At 39.0% G+C, this 17613-nt stretch overlaps 1 protein-coding gene across 4 annotated transcripts in view; it reads right to left on the minus strand.

Annotated features, from left to right (window-relative positions):
* The window catches only part of NT5DC1 (5'-nucleotidase domain containing 1), a 175376-nt gene extending 158375 nt beyond the window's left edge, over positions 1 to 17001 (minus strand). For 3 of the 4 annotated variants that reach the window (XM_067293823.1, XM_067293821.1, XM_067293822.1), the window contains exons 1-6: positions 16831 to 17001; positions 14758 to 14849; positions 12980 to 13051; positions 11968 to 12074; positions 9780 to 9859; positions 5945 to 6026 (exon numbers count right to left, since the gene is read on the minus strand). In XM_067293823.1, the coding sequence (XP_067149924.1) occupies positions 5945 to 6026; positions 9780 to 9859; positions 11968 to 12074; positions 12980 to 13051; positions 14758 to 14849; positions 16831 to 16923 (526 nt within the window). In that variant the 5' untranslated portion in view covers positions 16924 to 17001. The remainder of the gene's footprint in view (positions 1 to 5944; positions 6027 to 9779; positions 9860 to 11967; positions 12075 to 12979; positions 13052 to 14757; positions 14850 to 16830) is intronic. The other variant, XM_067293820.1, reaches the window with a different exon arrangement.
* Positions 17002 to 17613: the final 612 nt, after the last annotated feature.

The following is a 17613-nucleotide window of genomic DNA, read 5'->3' on the forward strand; positions in this document are numbered from 1 at the left end:
AGCTAGCTCACTAAAATTAGTGCTTATAAATTGTCTAACTGTAACAGTTTGATCACACATTTCTTCAGATGGCAGTTACCATTCATGTTCAGCATTAGAAGTATACATAAAAGCATCAAAAGCTTATCAACTCTAAAACTATTATTTAGCTTATTTTTTTTAATAGAAGATATTAATCACTTGAACTAAAAGTACATAAGCCTATGTTTAAAAGTTCTGTGATATGACCATTTCTTCAAGAAAGCAAAACCTGAGGCTTATTATATTGTGCACATTTGAAACCTAAAATTTCCTAAGCACTTGATAAAATGTTGGTATTAATAAACAGTCAGGGAACCTTTAAGTCAATCCATCATTATTGAAACGATATAGTTTCAGAAACTGTAATGAACTACTAAGAAAGTAACTTTGCATAATTGTTTTTGCTCCCTTTACTAAGGACTGCTGAGTAAGGAAATCTGCCGCTTAGGCTATACTTTGGTAAGGTAATAAATACTGAAGGAGAGAGGATGATTAGATCTGCTTAGTTAGCAGCCAAGTAGACCTAGGCAAGTGAAATAGGTAACACTATTACAAAATTACATACAAATGCTTGTACAGAAATAGTACAGTGGACAGTACCACAAGTTACAAGTAGCAATTCTGTGATACTTCCTTCTTTCAAGCCAAAATACAGCTCAAGGCACTTCAGTCTGAAATGTCAGTCTTCACCTTTCCACTTTCTTACTTTAAAAGAAAACTTTACTACAGGTCTGCTAAGAATTCTCTCTTTTTTGTACTGAAAATGTTTTCCTATGCAGTCACTTGCATAAGTTCATTAATTCATCTTTCCAGTATTTAAACATAGTATGTGCAGCTGCCAATACATTCAACCAATTTGGCACTTTTGTTTCAGAAACAACTAGAGACTGGGTACTGGAGATGGAAAAAACTGCTCAGTAGTTGTAAAGTTTTGCTTAATTGCTTTATATATGAAATGCAGGCCAAAACACATTTAAATTGCCTGAGATACTTGGTGCCCAGCCATACATCACTGTCCTGTGATTCTAATTAGCTAGTCTTCCCACTGTATTCTTGAAAGTAAAGTTCACTAATACTTATCTTGCATCCACTTTAAATGAAACTAGGTTTTGTCCTTTTATGTCTTTGCTTCTCCAGTGAGCATATAGGACCTCAGATAAGTCTACAACTTAGTACCTGACGCCTGTCTTTTTGATGATTTTTCATAAGTATCCAGACATTAAGAAAGCAACCCAAAACACTGAAGACTTAGAGGTTACACAGAAAATTTTGATACAAACACAGCTTATACCTTGATTTTAGCTTTACAGTCATGACCAAGAAGGAACCTTGAGAGGGTTTTTAAGATTCTTAACCATTATGAGGAAATATAAACTATATTTATCAGAAGATAAAAGAAGAGCTTCAAAGAAGTCAATCCTATTTATATGCAGCTGAAGGGAGAAGGGAAGACTACTGGAAAATAAATACATGACCTCTGCATGCTGGGCTTTGAAGAGGTAGATGCAATCAGGTAACAATATGGATGATAGTTGTATGGCCCAGACAGAATAGTCAAAAATCACAGTGCCCCTCAACTCCTCTCCCTGAGAGACTAGGATTTCTGAAGCACTTTATTTTTGTTCATCTTACAGGTCTGCTTTTGTTTTTGTTTTTTAATATCTTCTCCACAAGAAGATTAGCAACCTATCTAAACATAAAGCTCTTTCAAAAACCTCACAGTTTTCAGGATCATGGCATTAAAGGAAAAAAAAAATCCTATATGAGATTAAAATAAAAGCATCAGTGCCTGTAAGAGTACAAAAACTCATGTCCAAAGGCTGCAAAAAGATTTTTGAATTTCAGTAGTTCTCAAATGGTTACCGAATGCATGAGGTACCCAAATGATCCCTTCTGTTTTTAGCTGAAATGTCCAGGAGAAAAGTGTAACAAATTTGTTTGCTTGGATCTGTGTTGCCATTTTCAGGATTAAGACAAATAATGGTCTCTTTTCTCCGAACTCTACCAACATTAGGAATTCCTAATGTTTTAGAGCATTTTTAAAGAATTCTTTCCTTTTGGCCAGAAAAATCTCTTTGCTTTTTGTTTGTTGTATTTAAAGCTGCACATAAAGCATAGCAATATCACAGATATCTAGATAAACTATCTTCTGTCAAGACAATAGGGCAATACCATAAACCTGTGATTACAAAGTGTGTGTGTGTGTGTGTGTGTGTGTGAGACAGAGAGGGAGAGAGGGAATGCTTGGGGAGAGGATGGAGTATTTTAGAAAGATCTGGTTTTCCCCCCCAAAATCACATTTCACATGCATAAACATGTCATTTCAGAATACTGATCAATTACATCAAAAATAGACAGAGAAAATGCAAATTATTTAAAAAAGAAAAAGGTTTTATGTCTAGCACTTTATTTTTTCTTTTTTTTCTTTTCTTTTCTTTTTTTTTTGGAAGATATTCAATGACAAATTTCTCAGATGCACCCTTGAAACCTGACAGCATATCCCATCAAGCCTTCTTATGGGCAATTTATGAAGACTCTTTATTTCCAGTGTAAAATATAACCATATGAGGCAACTGAAAATACTATAAATGTATAATTAAACTATATAGCTGCAGTTGCTGTAGTTACCAGAAGCGTCAGGGAAATGACAGGGAAAGACAACCATGTAAGTGAGAGAGAAATCAGTTTTTAAGAGATATTCTATACAATTCTGATCTAAGAAGTTTTAATAGGAATCTTCTTTCTGCAAAAAACTATAGATTTTTCTGTCAAAATCACCAAATCTGAAATATTTTGATGTGCAAATGCTTCTAGAATACTTCAAGCCCTCATTACTCCTCTTAAGACCAAATATCATTTCCATAATATATTGTGGGCAGACGCATAATTATACAGTGTAAATCATATTGCCACATGGCATTTCCTTTAAAATTGTTCTTTACTAATTTATACACTGAGAAATAGAAAATATGGTAAATGAAACACACATGAAGCAATATTAATCACCTTAAAGCAGCAAAATATCCCAATCTTAAGTGAAACTTAAGTTTTATGAAAAGGATTCTCACAAAATTGCTATCTGCAATTGATATAAAAGTTGAGTGTCTACTCTTGCAGGTATTCTTAGGTGAGCAATGACCATTCTGAAAATGAGAATGTCTATGTTCACTATTTTGTCACTGTGCTTTTACTATTTTGGCACCATGCTTTTCTAATAGCATTTTTAATAGATTCCCCCCAATTTCGGGGAGTTCTCCTTCACAAAGGAGGATTTGAATAAGACAACTATTTAGGATCTTATGTTATTTGTATCTTACATTCTTTCTGCAAGCCTCAGTTCTTCACTTCCTTATAAGTAGAAGAGGGGGTTAATATCCTGCATTAAGCTGAGAGTCAGGATGATCATGGCTATCTGAAAGAGCCATCCAAAAAAAATATAAAAGGGCAATTATCTAAGGCAATTACCATGGCTAAGACAATGAAAAGCAAAATCCACCAGACATCTGACTAATGATCAAAGAAATCATGTGAAAAAGAGAAGGGACACAGAGAAACAAGGGCATACTGACAACAAACCAGAGACAGAGTGACTTGCAAACACTTTACGGATTTCAAAAAATAAAACTGCCAGTCGTTCTGCTCCATCACTGACAATGGCACTACTAAGACAGCAGACTTGGGAACTTTACGTCTCCTCAACTGACCACTTAATAAGTTTGCTTTACAAAATTTACCTTGACTACCTGTAAATGAGCACTGTTCTCCTCTAAAGGGTTAAACCATCTGCAAGTCATTGAGGGCATGGAGTTAAGTCAAGAGGCTGTGGTTTGCAGGCCCAGGCTCTGGGCTGAGAAAGACCATGGGACTTCCTGGTATGTAGAAATTGAGCTACAGCAGGCTTTAAGACTTTTCTCAGGAAGTTATGTTAAGCTTGCAGCTGGGGGGCAGTGTGTGGGGGAAACAACAACAACAAAAACCCACTGCAACAACTCTCTGGCATAAACCTGTGGCAGAAGACTAGTATCATTATTTCCATTCTGCAGAGGAGAACGTGAAGCAAAAAGAGATACTCCACAGGAATATCATAGGTACATGGTATAGGAGGAAATAATCTCCAGTTCTTCTAAACCCATTCAGTGCCTTATCCACAGGACCATGTTATTAAAGGAAAATAAGGCCACTATGAGGCCTTTCAAAATGATGCAAGACAGACCTTAGCACTTTCATACATTAAAACTTTTAAGTACTGTGTACAATCTGCATTGTTTTACAACTTCTGATTTTACAAAACTTATCCAAAATAGCTCATGCCTATCAGTTACTATGTTATCCCAAATTTTATTACTGTTGTGCATGTGCCTTATGGTTTTTGTAACAGAGAGGTCTATTACAATTAAGGTGCAGGTGTATTAAAGTACCAATTCTGACAGTAATTAAAAAAGATCAAGTCATATCACACATCTGTTTGTATGCAGGTTCCATACTTACATACATAAATACGTACAACAGGTAGATATACGCATATGTATATACACACACACACATATAGATAAACACACAATTATTTATACGTTTTTTGAGACCAGACTTCAAATTTTTTTCATTCCTTTCCAAAGAACACTTAAAAATTTTTTTTTTTTTTTACAAAACTCTGCATAATCTACACCTTTTAGAACAAACACCTGTCATGATTTGAAAAAGCATTAATGTGAAATCTAAAGAAATATGGTTACAGTTGATTATAATTGATTTCTTTAATATCAGCCAAAAACAGAGGATGCTTTAATCTCATGTATGAATGAGTTGAGTTCATGGAAGGATTCTTAACTACCATACATACTCTAACCTTCAATGGGGACACAATAACAGCAACAAACAAAAACACATGAGAAGTATATAGCTGTCTTTTACAATATGCATTCTGACATCAGCTTCTAGTTTTGTTTGGAGCCCTTTTGAGACAATTTTGTCAGTTACGTTTGAAAAAATACAATAAATCTGATTGCATATTTCAGCATAAACTACGTCTCTGCTGAACAGAAGGCAGGTTTTAAGAAGATCTAAACTATATCTGTGTCTAATGAGTGTTGTATCAACAGAGGTAATTCTCAGAAAACACTGTCAGCAAAAATGATACAGAATTCTGAACCAAGTTGCATATAGTCTTTTTACAAAAAAATCATAGCTAAAATAATTTCATTTAATTGTGTGCACATGCAGGATAATTAACTTTTATTCTCAACTTACTTATATTATTTTATATACTTAATAAAAACTCAGAAGATTAGTCTGTGAAAGGAGGAAAATTATTTCTAGATGAAGAGATCCAAGTTGTTTTCCAGTTCTAATATATACTACATTTTCAGTGGAGGAAGGCTCTTATCTTAAAAAAAAATCCTCTGCAATTTCTGGTAAATTTAACAGAATTCCAAAATAGCTTGAAAAAATAGGAAAATAACAGTCATCTCACCATTGTCTCAACAGACTACATAAGGAGTTCTGATCAAAACTAGAGTACTAAAGGAAATTTATCAAATAGTAGTTACTTAAGGTTTTTCAATGCATTTTATTTGTGAATACAAGAACACAAGGAACAACAGAGTTAAAATACAGTTCAAGGACATCCACACTACAGTACTAATTACAGGAGGAAATTATTTTTCCCTTTGAATTCAGTGAAACAGCATATCAGGAGTGTTTTAAATGATATCAAAACAATTCCAGCTAAACTAGATATAAATACTAACAGTAAAGATTTTCTATTTCAGCATAAACATGTCTACTATACAACTATTTATAAGCTTGAAAAGTAAAAACTGTGTTGAGTAAAACACAGGATACTTACAGATGTACTCTGCTCTGCTCTGGCAAGCATATGCAATATTTTCAGCTATTATAATAAGTTTTCAGTGAACCTACTTACCTTTAAAAGCTGATATTTTATAATTATGCTGGATCGCAGCCACCATGTCCTTCCAAAAGTCATATTTTTTCTGCCTATCATGCTGTAAGAGTCAATGGAACCTAGTCATTACATCAAGTATCAGTTATTTTGAGCTTACATATTGAGACAATGATAGGAATGCCATGAATAAATAAGAGGATTTTGTAAAGGAGTAAAACAGTCTTAGGCAGTGGGATTCAGGACCTCAGGACTCAGCACCCAGCTTAACTGTGAACTTTGGGTAACCACAGGCAAGTTACCTTCCTTCTTCAGGAGAATATGGTGTGGGGAGGGAGGGTAAAGGAGAAAGGATTAATATTTGTGAGGAACTCTAAAACTTCACAGCGAAGAGGAGCGTTAAGTGCAAGAGCAACTTATTGAATGAGCCATCCCACTGGTATTTGGGAAAAAGAAGTTCCTAGGGCTTCATATTCTGTACTTAATTAGCAGGTTGACATTATCTCAAGTCTGGCACTCGTATCACCTTTCACCTTCGAACTGGCACAAACATTCACTAGAATTTAGTGGCCAGGTCCTTCTGCCAGTAACTCCACCCCAAACACAATATAAAATATTTAGCCAGAAGCCAGGCTGAGCAGCACTGTGTTGCATTGTACTTTGAAGACTGCCAAACCCTAGCCCTGGCAGAACAACAGGGAAAAGCAATCTGTGCTTACAGTCGCTTGCCATTCCTAGAAAGCCGTGCTAGGAACAGAGCGCAGAAATGCTCCACTTAACCTCAAATGCCCTTTCAGGATCTCACGAAGGAAGAGAAAAAGCTTCTCGACTAGCTGAGTCCCGGAGCACTCTCAAACACTACAAACTTTAAGAGCATTGAATTAAACACAGATGCAACAAGGCAACCAGACCACATTACAGAGTAGAGGGTTAATTATGGAGCTCCTAAGAGGTGCTCAGAGTTTCAAGGTACAGGGCAGTAGCAAGCCGGTAGTATAGTCTGGAATATCTCTAAGTTTGTACACTGCAGAAATTATTTTTGTAGTGTTGTTACAGGCTTTCCACACCTACATTAGCAGAAATTTTGATGCAATTGTTGACAGATTTCACATCCTCTGTGTTCTGAACCTGTCAGCCCACTTCTGCACCGATACATGAAAAATGACCCACTTTGTAAGCATAAGGTGCTTTCAAGAGCTGGAAAAGTTCAGAAATTGAAACAAACTTAATGTCTCCAATGAAAAACATGGAGTTTATATGTGCTGAAGTAAATTGCTATTTCAGACCTAATCTGCCACTGGATCTTCTGGACGAACAGTTTGCCTTTGATTTGACAACCAGCAAGTTGTACTATCAAGACATATCATTATTTATTATATTTATTATTATAATTTATATTTATTATTATTATAAATTTATTATATTTATTATTATGTGCACGATTGACCAGGACTATGGTTAATCCACTGACTCTACAGGTTAAGAGCAGCAAAGACTCAATGTGGAAGCTTTTAACTTATTTTTTTAGCAATTTCCATAGCAAACCATGGCAAAAATACGTTAAAGGACTAATACAGAAAACAACAGGCTCCATATATGTCAAATTTCAGTTAGCTGCTAGCCAAGTTCATTACTGAAAGTTGTGTTCAGGAGATGTCAAGGAACACCTACCTGTCTGGTGGTGATAGCACTAGCCTACCACTTTGAACAGGCAGATTGAACTGTCAGCTCCCCTCATACTTCACGTGACTGACCTTTCCTTATTATTATTATTTTTTTTTAATCAGTGAAATGAGTTAACATCAGAGTGTTGCTCTGTGGATGAATGGTTACTAGTTTAAATACAGGTACTCTTCCTTTAAAACACAGTTGACCTCAGAGAAGACTAAAATAATTGTCAGACTAGCTCCCTGCAAATCCACAGCCGTTGCACTAAGATATACAAGAAAACAGACCACTATCCAGCAAGCAGAGACAGAACCGGGTGCAGGCCCATTCAGTCCACCATGAATCTGGCAGCGATTATCAAATGTGATTTTATTAGCTGAAGTATCAGACAAAGAAGAATCTTGCATAGAGCTTCAATGCAAAGGTCCAAGTCACCGCGAAGCTCCTCTGCTTTGTCTGAAAACATGCAGGAGTCCTGGACAGGCTAGGAGCAGCTTTGTTTGTAACAGTATAGAGTGGCCCAGGATCCACCCCGTATCTAAGCCCATTCTGAACCCCAGACCTAGAAGTTCTGTTCACTTCCAGTAAGAAACTTTCCTGATATCCTAAAATATTTTCTGGAAAGGGGATGAAAAACAGCCTTTACTAAACAGGCTCCCATAACAGGAAGCAGAAGCCTCCATTTTCTTTTAAAAACATGGAAGAAAATGTGATGGTCTCTACCCTCTCAGGAAAACAGCTTAACAATTGCAGCATGTGTCCAGGGCATGAGTGCTGGAGAGGTTTAGGCCCACCATCTCCCATCTTGTGTCCTGAATCATCTGCCTGATGGTAATGTCCCAGGGAATTACTTTAGTCCTCCTGTTAAAACTGGACCAATATGCAGTAAAATATTCCAGAATTGCTAGCTGATAAAGAAGATGTATGACCCAATTCTAGTAGCTCTTTGAGGAAACAAGACATGGATTTAATTCTCTCAGGCTGAAGACAGGGTCAGTGTTCCAGCTTATGAATTGGTAACTGGATGTGCATGAGTGGTACACACATACCATGACATGCTTCAGCACCACCCTTCTCTCAATAAGTAGGTGACTTGCCCTGAGACTAAATTAAATATAGAATAAAATAATACAATACAAATGTCACTTCTGAGAGAGGGTTCTAAGCTGTGGACAGTAGGGGAAGGAGCTTAATCAGGCACTAAAATCCCATTAAGAGTCTTATGACGCTCCTGCCCTCAGAGTCTCCCTATAAACTAGCTTTAGATAACTCTTTGTAGCACATGGACTTAGGCAGCAATCTATTCTGTGTGCTATTTTGGAGTGGAGCACCAAGCAGGCGACACCAAAAGGGAGTGTAGACACCTCTCTCACAGCTCTGAATTCCACTTTGCAGGCAAAGTTTAGGATCTACAGTTTTTAATGGTGTAGTGCTTTGGTATCTTTAGCCAGTAGCTTATAGCCAAAAGATTACAGCAGTATTCTATTGCAGCAAAGATATTTACTCTATAGGAAGAACCCTCTCCTTCCCCTAGCTGCCCACAAGATTAAGATAAGGGCTTCTCTAACGCAACTGAATCTAAGGACATTAAACTTCACAGGTAGAATTGAGGACATACTGTCTGTCTATAAAGCACTGAAAAAAGTTCAAGCAATTGTATTTTTTTGTTCTGAGAATTGAACTTGTTGCATAGCTGAGCAAAACAACAACAACAAAATCAGCTACTACTCCAGAGGTGTATTTATATCAGATCAATATATTTAAGACAAAAAAACAAGTTTGAGGAGGAGGGAATTAAGCTTTCAACACATTTATTAGTCCTGCAAAGTAGCAAACCATATCATCCAGAAGAATTACATTAGATATAATTCAAGTATCATCAAATACAATTCAAGAAGATTTTAAGAACAATATTCTGCATATCAAAGAGTAAACTCGAGCAAAAGGTATTAACCTATTCTTATGCTAGTTATTTGTGCCCTCTGGTGGAAGTAAATGTATTTTGAATTTGCCATGTATCTCACAATTAGCTTGGGAGACAACTTTAATACACTATAAATCCAGAATGTAAAGTTCGAAAGCAGAAAAAAGCAATAAACCTTAACTTTGTTGAATACAGTATTCACATGCATTTAATAATGATGGAAAAGATAACAGAATATTTTGTTTAAAACAATCTAGTTCTTACCCGATCTAAGCTGTCCACAACCCTTGCGCAAAGGAGTGCTCCTGGTAGGTCAAAATAATTATCATACAAATAGTATTTAGCTAAAAAAAAAAAAAAAGAAAAAAAATCAACCTCCCAAAAAACTACTTCCTTTAATTCATACTATATGGTTTAATCATAAATAATAATAATTAATAATAATAATAATAAAATGTTATTATAAGCTCCAATTTGGATTTTACTGGTAATAAACATTGTGTGCTTCCTAATCTAATGATAAATTTGTTAGCCTTTATTCTCACTTCTAAGTCTCACTCAATTAACAACCGAAAGTTGTTAATCTATAGATTAATAAGGCAGTGAGATTTTAAAAATAAATATTATGGTCCCAGAAGTAGGAGTAGAAGAGACAGGGGAGAATCAGGAGTCTTTTAAGAGTCAGGGCTACATCATACAACTCTTCAAAAACTTTCCCTAGCAGTGGATTGTCATGGGCAAAAAAGTCCTGACTCAGGGAATTTCTCTTAATTTAATTTATTTTCAATTAACGTAAACTTTTAGTGACTGATTCAGGTATTGAGTAACAAAGAAGATATAAACAATGTCCCTCGCGGTGTCCTTGCCCTGGTGTGGTTCCCCCATGGCTGCGGTCCCTTGTAGTGTCCCTGCTCCAGCGTGGGCCACGTGTGGCCATGGTCCCTCAGAGGTATCTCCTCCAGCATGGAGCACCTCTTTGCAAGAGCGCATCTGCAGGCATGTCCCCAACTATGTCCCATTCCAATGTGCCTCCTCTGTTCTGTTTCTCCAAATGGGTCTCTTCACACTTGTCCTCACATGTCCCCCTTTGTGTCTTCTCCTGTGACTGCTTGTGTGTGTCTCCTTACATGTCTCCTCCTGCATCTGCAGCCCCTGGCAGCCACTGCTCTTTCTTAAACCCGCCTGAGCAGAGGCGCCACATGCTCCCCTGATGGGCTGCAGTTTTGGCAGGTGGTAGGTTGTTTTCATACATTTCAGATTCAGCAGGAAACGGCTGTGACCAGCACAGCATGGTTCATGACTTCCCAGCACCCTGCTACCCAAACCCTGCCATTTATGCCCAATACAGGCCCCACAGAGACTTGAGAAGTTCTTGCAAAAACATCCAGACAGGTCTTAGCATGTGTGTGCAAGGAACAAGGCTTCCTGGAGACAGTGCTGCAGCCCACAGGGAAGCAGGCCCACCTTACAATGTGAGCCCCCCATATAGCTCGTGATCAGGTGGGTACAGATGTCCCTCCCAGGCTGAGGCCATGTTCAACAGTTCTTTCTTAGGGGTGAAATGACTCAAGAGTGATTTTTTTTTTTTGTATTCATGGGGCTTTGATTTATTTATTTTATTCATGGAACTGTGCTGTCCCTTATGTATATTAAAGAAGTGGTCAGCAAAACAGGGATTAATATTCACAAGAGAGGAGGCCAAGCTCACTTCTCAAAGAATAAGAAAGATTTCATTTGGTCATATAGTAGATGCACCTCTCTCATCCGCACAGTTGCAAACAATTACCTGTACTTCAGAATAAGTATCTTGAACAAGTTATGATAGCAAAATCTTAAGGAAAATATCTCTGCTACAGAAGACAATACAACTTAGCTGAGCGCTTTGTCTTTATTACTTGCAATGGCCAAGACCAAAGTGGAGAGAAAGCACAGGTGGCTAGCAAGGATGCAGACCCAGCCACAGTGCCTTCACAAAGTGGCTCCATCTCGAAACAAAAAAACCTTTATCACAGCAGGAGTGTAGGTTTGTCCCCATATCTGCTCTGTCCTTTGCACATGTACTTAGGCCTCCAATATCAGCAGTGACTTCAGTGAGTCAACAATTAACAAAAACTTGTGATTTGCCCAACAGGTGTCCTAAATGTGGTAATCTCAGTCTACTTCATCAAAGAATAATGTGCCCATTTCTATAACCAAAACAGATCTACACTGACACCTCATTTTATGTGAGATGTTATTTGTCTCATCGTTGGTGACCTAAATTTACGTTGAACTTCAGTATTAGAAGTTAAAAATACAAAAACAACCCCCCCTCCCCAAACCTACCTATTTCAGTAATTCTCAGCTCAAATATTTTTAAATATTTGAAGCATTTGTAGTAAGAACTAATTCTAGGAAGTGCTGAAATAGCTAGAGCAATTTCAAAGAACACAGCATACTAAGACGCACCTACCTGAGCGGGAAAGCATTCCATTGACTGAACTAAAATGCTTCCATTCCCTCCTTCTGTAAGTCTCCAGGATCTCTTCAGATGTCATGCTTTTTGTACCATGGCTTGCCCTGTTTGATGCATTAAGTTATTAAAAAAAAAAAAAAAAAGTTAACAGCCAAACTACTTCTAGTGCACAGTAATGTATTGCAATTGAATACTGAGGTAGGTGCCTATGAGTTGATGTTCACTTCAGAAGTAACTCTAGTTATAACTGAGAAGTTTTCTAGGATCTAGGCTTTTATCATATGCATTACAATCCTCCATAAATTAAAAGGACTACTACACAGAGGTTAGATTGTTTCAGGGCTTGGCTACTGTGTTTCAGCTGCTGACCCAATCACTCTGTATTGTTCTCAGTTGTGTGAGAACATTATACTTGAACTATCAATACACACTGCACAATAAAACACAGTGTAAAGAGCATATATGCCATTCTAAAGTCTCGCAAAACTCACAGAGTGCAAGGCAGAACTATGAAAAAAGCTCCTGTCAATAGCGTTAGCATTAGTCATTAGCACTGACTCTAACTCAGTGATGTTATTCACAATTAGAAAAAAAAATTACCCTGGATCTTTGCAGAATTGGACAAAGAGTACATTGGTAGCCATTGAAAAAGTGAATTTAGTTTCAAGATCAGTATGTAGTCAGAGTCTTGGGCAGAAAAATAAGTACTAAATCTATACTGAGTCACAACATTAACTAATATATAGTCTGATGAAAAAGCACAGTACAAAACTCATCAAGTGTTTATTAAAAATTAGATATTCCTCACTAACACAGAAATGTTATGAAAAGACTGCTTAAGGAACATTAAAAGAAAATGAGCACCAGGTTACCAAAGAGTATTTAAACTTTTACATACTAATTTCAGCATATATTCATTTAAACGTTTAATAAACTTCAGAGATGACTTTCAGAAAGAGTATAAAATGTTGGTATTTGTTTAGTAATAAAAATTTATTATCAATATTACCTCAGAACTGTTCCATCTTCTGCAAGTTTCAGGAAGTTTCCATCTTCAAGGTCAAACACCAAGCCTTTACAACTGCATATAATTTTATTTAAAGGAAGAAGCAAGCAATGAATGCTTTCAGGGGAATGCTTCATTATATACCAGGATAATGAAATGCAGTTACAGAAACTATACAGTGATGCTACACAAGAGCAGCAAAATCACAAACCTTCAAACACTTCCATGCTTGAACAATATTGTATATATGCAAGTACATAGTATTACAGTGAAGACAGGATTTCACTTACATAGCAAATTCCTACTAAATAAAACATGTTCCATTGTTCAGTAAGTTCAGTGTGACTAATCATATAGATAAGGTTGGAGGATTAAGGTCCAAACATATACAGCTAAGAAATGAGATATTTAAGTCACTTCTACTATTAACAAAAAAATATTTTTTCTCTGTTACAACTCTCCTATTCTATTATTAGAATAATATCAATCGCTAATGGAGAGAGGGGCAGAACATCAATCTAAATGAGGCAATTCCTAAGGAGCATGTGAAGCAGAAGCAATGCAGTACTAGCCAGCATTAATATGGTGAAGAGTGCACAAGGTATTGCTGAGTTCCCAGCTCCACTAGGAAATTTGTAGCTTACACCTGTAAGGCACAACTGAATTTATGTTAGTTTAGATTGTTCGAAAAATGAGTTCAGTGTTCAATATCTAGAACAACAATGAGAATAAAGACTGAAAAAGTAATGCCACCCTCATCCTCTATCACAAGATACCCAAAAGAAAGTCAGTATGCCGCCATGAAGGCGGCAAGCAGACCCAAGCCTTTCATGGATGAAGCTGATGAGAAGCCTGGGAGAGTAGCACAGAGAGAGAGCTGCCAGCACTGTGGGTCTGCACGTCCATGCTATTAAACCCCAGATCCAACAAAGGACTGAGGCCTGGATACCTAGATCTTAATAACTGATTTTATGCCTTAGAAGTCTCAAAACATGAGGAATACGGATACATTCCTTGTCACATGAAAGAGGAAAGTAGATGTGGTTGGAAACCATCAAATACTGAATTGTGAAAACAACTGACTTTTTTTTTCTGCACATAATGCATTCATTTGTTCAAAAACATGTGTTTCTGCTAAAAAAAAAATAGTGACAACCAGGCCTTCAAAACCCCCCTCCTCCCCAGGCCTAGACAATAGTCTATTAAGGTTGGAATATCAGAAACCCACATCCAAATTCCTGCTCAGAGACCACTCAGCTCAGACTAGGAACTTGCATTTCAGTTTTCTGCATTACAGCTTTGTGCCTAAAGTGCCATTCCTGGGCTACTTCCTGGCACGACACTGTTCCTCAGTTCCTCAGGAGACTGTTGGGATTATTCCGCCTTACACAAACAAAAACATGTCTGTCAAGAGAAAAATGAGATATGACTAACTTCTGAGAGTTACTGGATTTACCAATTGAATTGAAGGTAGAAGATATAGGAGATGCATAAAATAGGAGATTAAGTCAGACTAGAAAACTTGTATCTAGACAGCTAGAAGCACAAGACAGAGCAAGCTTGGATATTCAGTTCTGTCTTGAAAATACCCAAGTTAGAAGTAGCTCATGACAAACACTTGCTCCAACAAGTACTTAAAGCTGTAATTTAGGAATTTTCTGTTGGGCTTGACAACCATAACAATGACTGTCTAAAGCTAAATATGCTATTTTCCAAGCTTTGTAAAAATTACAGAAAAATGGAAGTTTGAAGATAGCCTTTGTTATTTTCAATGTACTTACCAGAAATCTAAGCTCTCTGGAGTTATATTCAGCAAGTCTTTGTCATAACCCTTCTCCGTTACCAGATACTGAGCAAAACTATCATATATTAGCTACAAATGAGAAAATACATACATTAATTATATTGATTGAATGAGATCAAAGATACTGCTTCCCTGGGAAGTGGAAAGATGATATGAGTTTTAGTGCCTCTTAAGAGAAATCAAACCAGGGAGTTAGGGAGCCTGCCACTTTGCTTACTCCCAATGCAAACTAACTCAGTGCCTGACGTTATTTCTGTCATAGCTGGACAACAGCTCAAGACACTTGCACAATAGTTCTGGTACAATTTTTCTAGCATAACCAAGTTTGCAGCCTTTTACCTTATGCCCCAGTTTTTCAAGACTGTTGGTAAACTAAAATGGTAATAAGTACTGAAGACTAGTAGCTACTTCCCTTTCCCCATTTTTTTTTTCAATGTCACAGTTACCATGAAGCAACAAGTGGTTTCTGAGCCAATAAACAACTACAGTTAGAGGACATTTTTTAAATACCCTAAAGAACATACTTTGAAGGAAACAGACAACTCTTGAATAAACTGTGGTTAGTTCTAAGTTCAGAAACAACTCTGTTGAAGTCTGGTACAACAGCTGCTAAAGTTGTACAAGGGGATCTATGCAGATGCTGCCAGGTCCTTAAGTAACAGAAAAATCATAAATAGCAATTGTCCCCTTTTTCTCATGGTTCTTTCATTAAAGCTGTTCCCTGGCCTTTTTATTGCAAAAGCTGCTCTTGGAATGAATATGAATTATGTCTGAGAAAGAGCAACATGAAGGTCAACACAGAAAGTGTAAGAACTAATTGGATGCTCAGCTGTCAGCATTTTTAAGTTTTTTTTTCCAATGGATAAGGCAGCATGAGATGTGCATGTGTCAGTCTGTCTCAGTGCGCTGTGAAAAGATGAAGAGTGAACTAAATTTAGTACTTTTTTTTAAAAAAAAACCTTTCAGTTACCAATTGTCTAACGTCTGCTTTCATTAGAAAAAATTATCAGGAAGAATGTGCCTGTGTAAAGATGTGATGCGTGGGATAACAGAAGGAACATGCAAAGTTAAGTCCAGAGTTACATAGCTTCCAGTAGGAACATAACAGCACATATATTGGAGCACAGTATGTTCCTATGATTGATCCTTCTTTTGTAAGAAAGATGCTTCTCCCCAGGGAAGACAAAAATTGCTATACGAAGCAATGCAGTTTTCCAAAACAGGATATACTGAATCCTATAGCATTCCTTATTTAAAAGTGGGATACCTCAGAAACATGTTTCTGAATCAAATTCTGCAGTATCTTACAATTAATGTATGATTTTAATCAGGTACAGTGCAAAATGTGCTGTAGGGAAATGGAGGGAAATAAAAGGTGTGTGCATGGAAGGGGGGGGGGCGAGAGAGTGGCACCAAGCGCATCCATGACACAGGACAGCTACACTGCAAAGTCCTGACATCAACAAAGAACTAGGAATCAATGAAAGATTATCAAAAAGTTTACAATGTGCCAGCCTGGGGAAAAAAAAAAAGTTTCAAGGTCGGGAATGGACTGCACATGACGATAGTTCCTCTCCCTAAGGAAGGGCAACAATGCCAATTCAGAGATGCTGCCTGACTTCAAGCTCGACATTTGATTTCAAGGATTCTCGAAAGTGCTGCGTGCTTGCAGCTCTGCCTGCAGCGCCTCTCTATCTGCTTGGGGGAGCCGAGCTTCCTCCCGGTGCTGCTGCAGTTGTGAAAACTCTCGAGCAGCGCCGTGTTCACGGAAGAAGACATGGCTGTCCCCCAGGCTCGCACAGAGCGGCCTGCCGAGAAAGCGGTCCGAGAGACATGCCCTTTTAATTTTTTTTAATTATTATTTTTTAAGTTTCTGTATGGGTATTTGAGCAAGCAGGCGCCGGGCGCGGAGCCCACTCCCGGCGCAGCGCGGCCGCCGCGGCTCAGCGCGCCTTCCCCGCGCCGTCTGCGCGGCGCGGCGCGCGGCGGGGCCGCCCCGCTCGCCCCCGCGCAGGCCAGGCCGCGCCGCGCCGCGCACGGCCGTGCTCACCCGGGCGCTCTGCGGGAGGTGGTAGCGGCAGAGCGTGTGGTCCAGGTCGAAGCCCATCGCCTCGCAGTCGGCCAGCGAGAAGTGCCGCGGCATCGCGGAGCGGGCGCGGCCCCGCCGCCGCCGCGGGGAGGCGGGCAGCGGGAGCAGCAGGCGGCGGCGGACGAGGAGGAGGAGGAGGAGGAGGAGGAGAGGAGGAAGGGGCGATGGTGCCGCTTCCTGCGGCGCGGCCGGAGCCCGCGGCCCCGAGCTGTCCCCGCCCCCCCCCGGCGCGGCGCGGCGCAGCGCGGCGCGGCCGCCCTCACCTGCGCGCTGCGCCCGGCAGCCCCCAAAGGCCTTGGCCAGCCTTGCTCCGGGGGGAGCTGGGCGCCGAGCCCCGCGGCCGTGCGGCAGGCAGATGTGCGGATAGGAAGCGCCCGGGTTTTAAAAAATCTCGTTCCCGCCGGCAATGGTGTGCTTGGAAACAAGCTGCACGCGTTAAAACCCAGGGGTTTCTGCTCTGGTGATATCCCTGTGCAGGTCGGTTCTGGCCTCCTTTAATCAGGAGTGCAAGCATATTCCTTGCAAACGCCAGGTATATAGTGGGGTGAGACCTGAGGAGCAGGACACAGCAGGGAGAAAAGAAAGGAGTTGGTCTTGCTTAGTGTGAGGACAAACAGCCAACGCCATCCTGTAAGGGCCTACTAGAAGACAGTCTTATGTAAGTAGGCAAACGCTCACTTCAACATGTAAGCCCCTGCAGGGTATACACAAGACTATACACTAATTATTTAGCTGTGAAAATGC

The sequence above is a fragment of the Apteryx mantelli genome, chromosome 3, assembly GCF_036417845.1.
Source record: "Apteryx mantelli isolate bAptMan1 chromosome 3, bAptMan1.hap1, whole genome shotgun sequence".
Lineage (NCBI taxonomy): Eukaryota > Metazoa > Chordata > Aves > Apterygiformes > Apterygidae > Apteryx > Apteryx mantelli.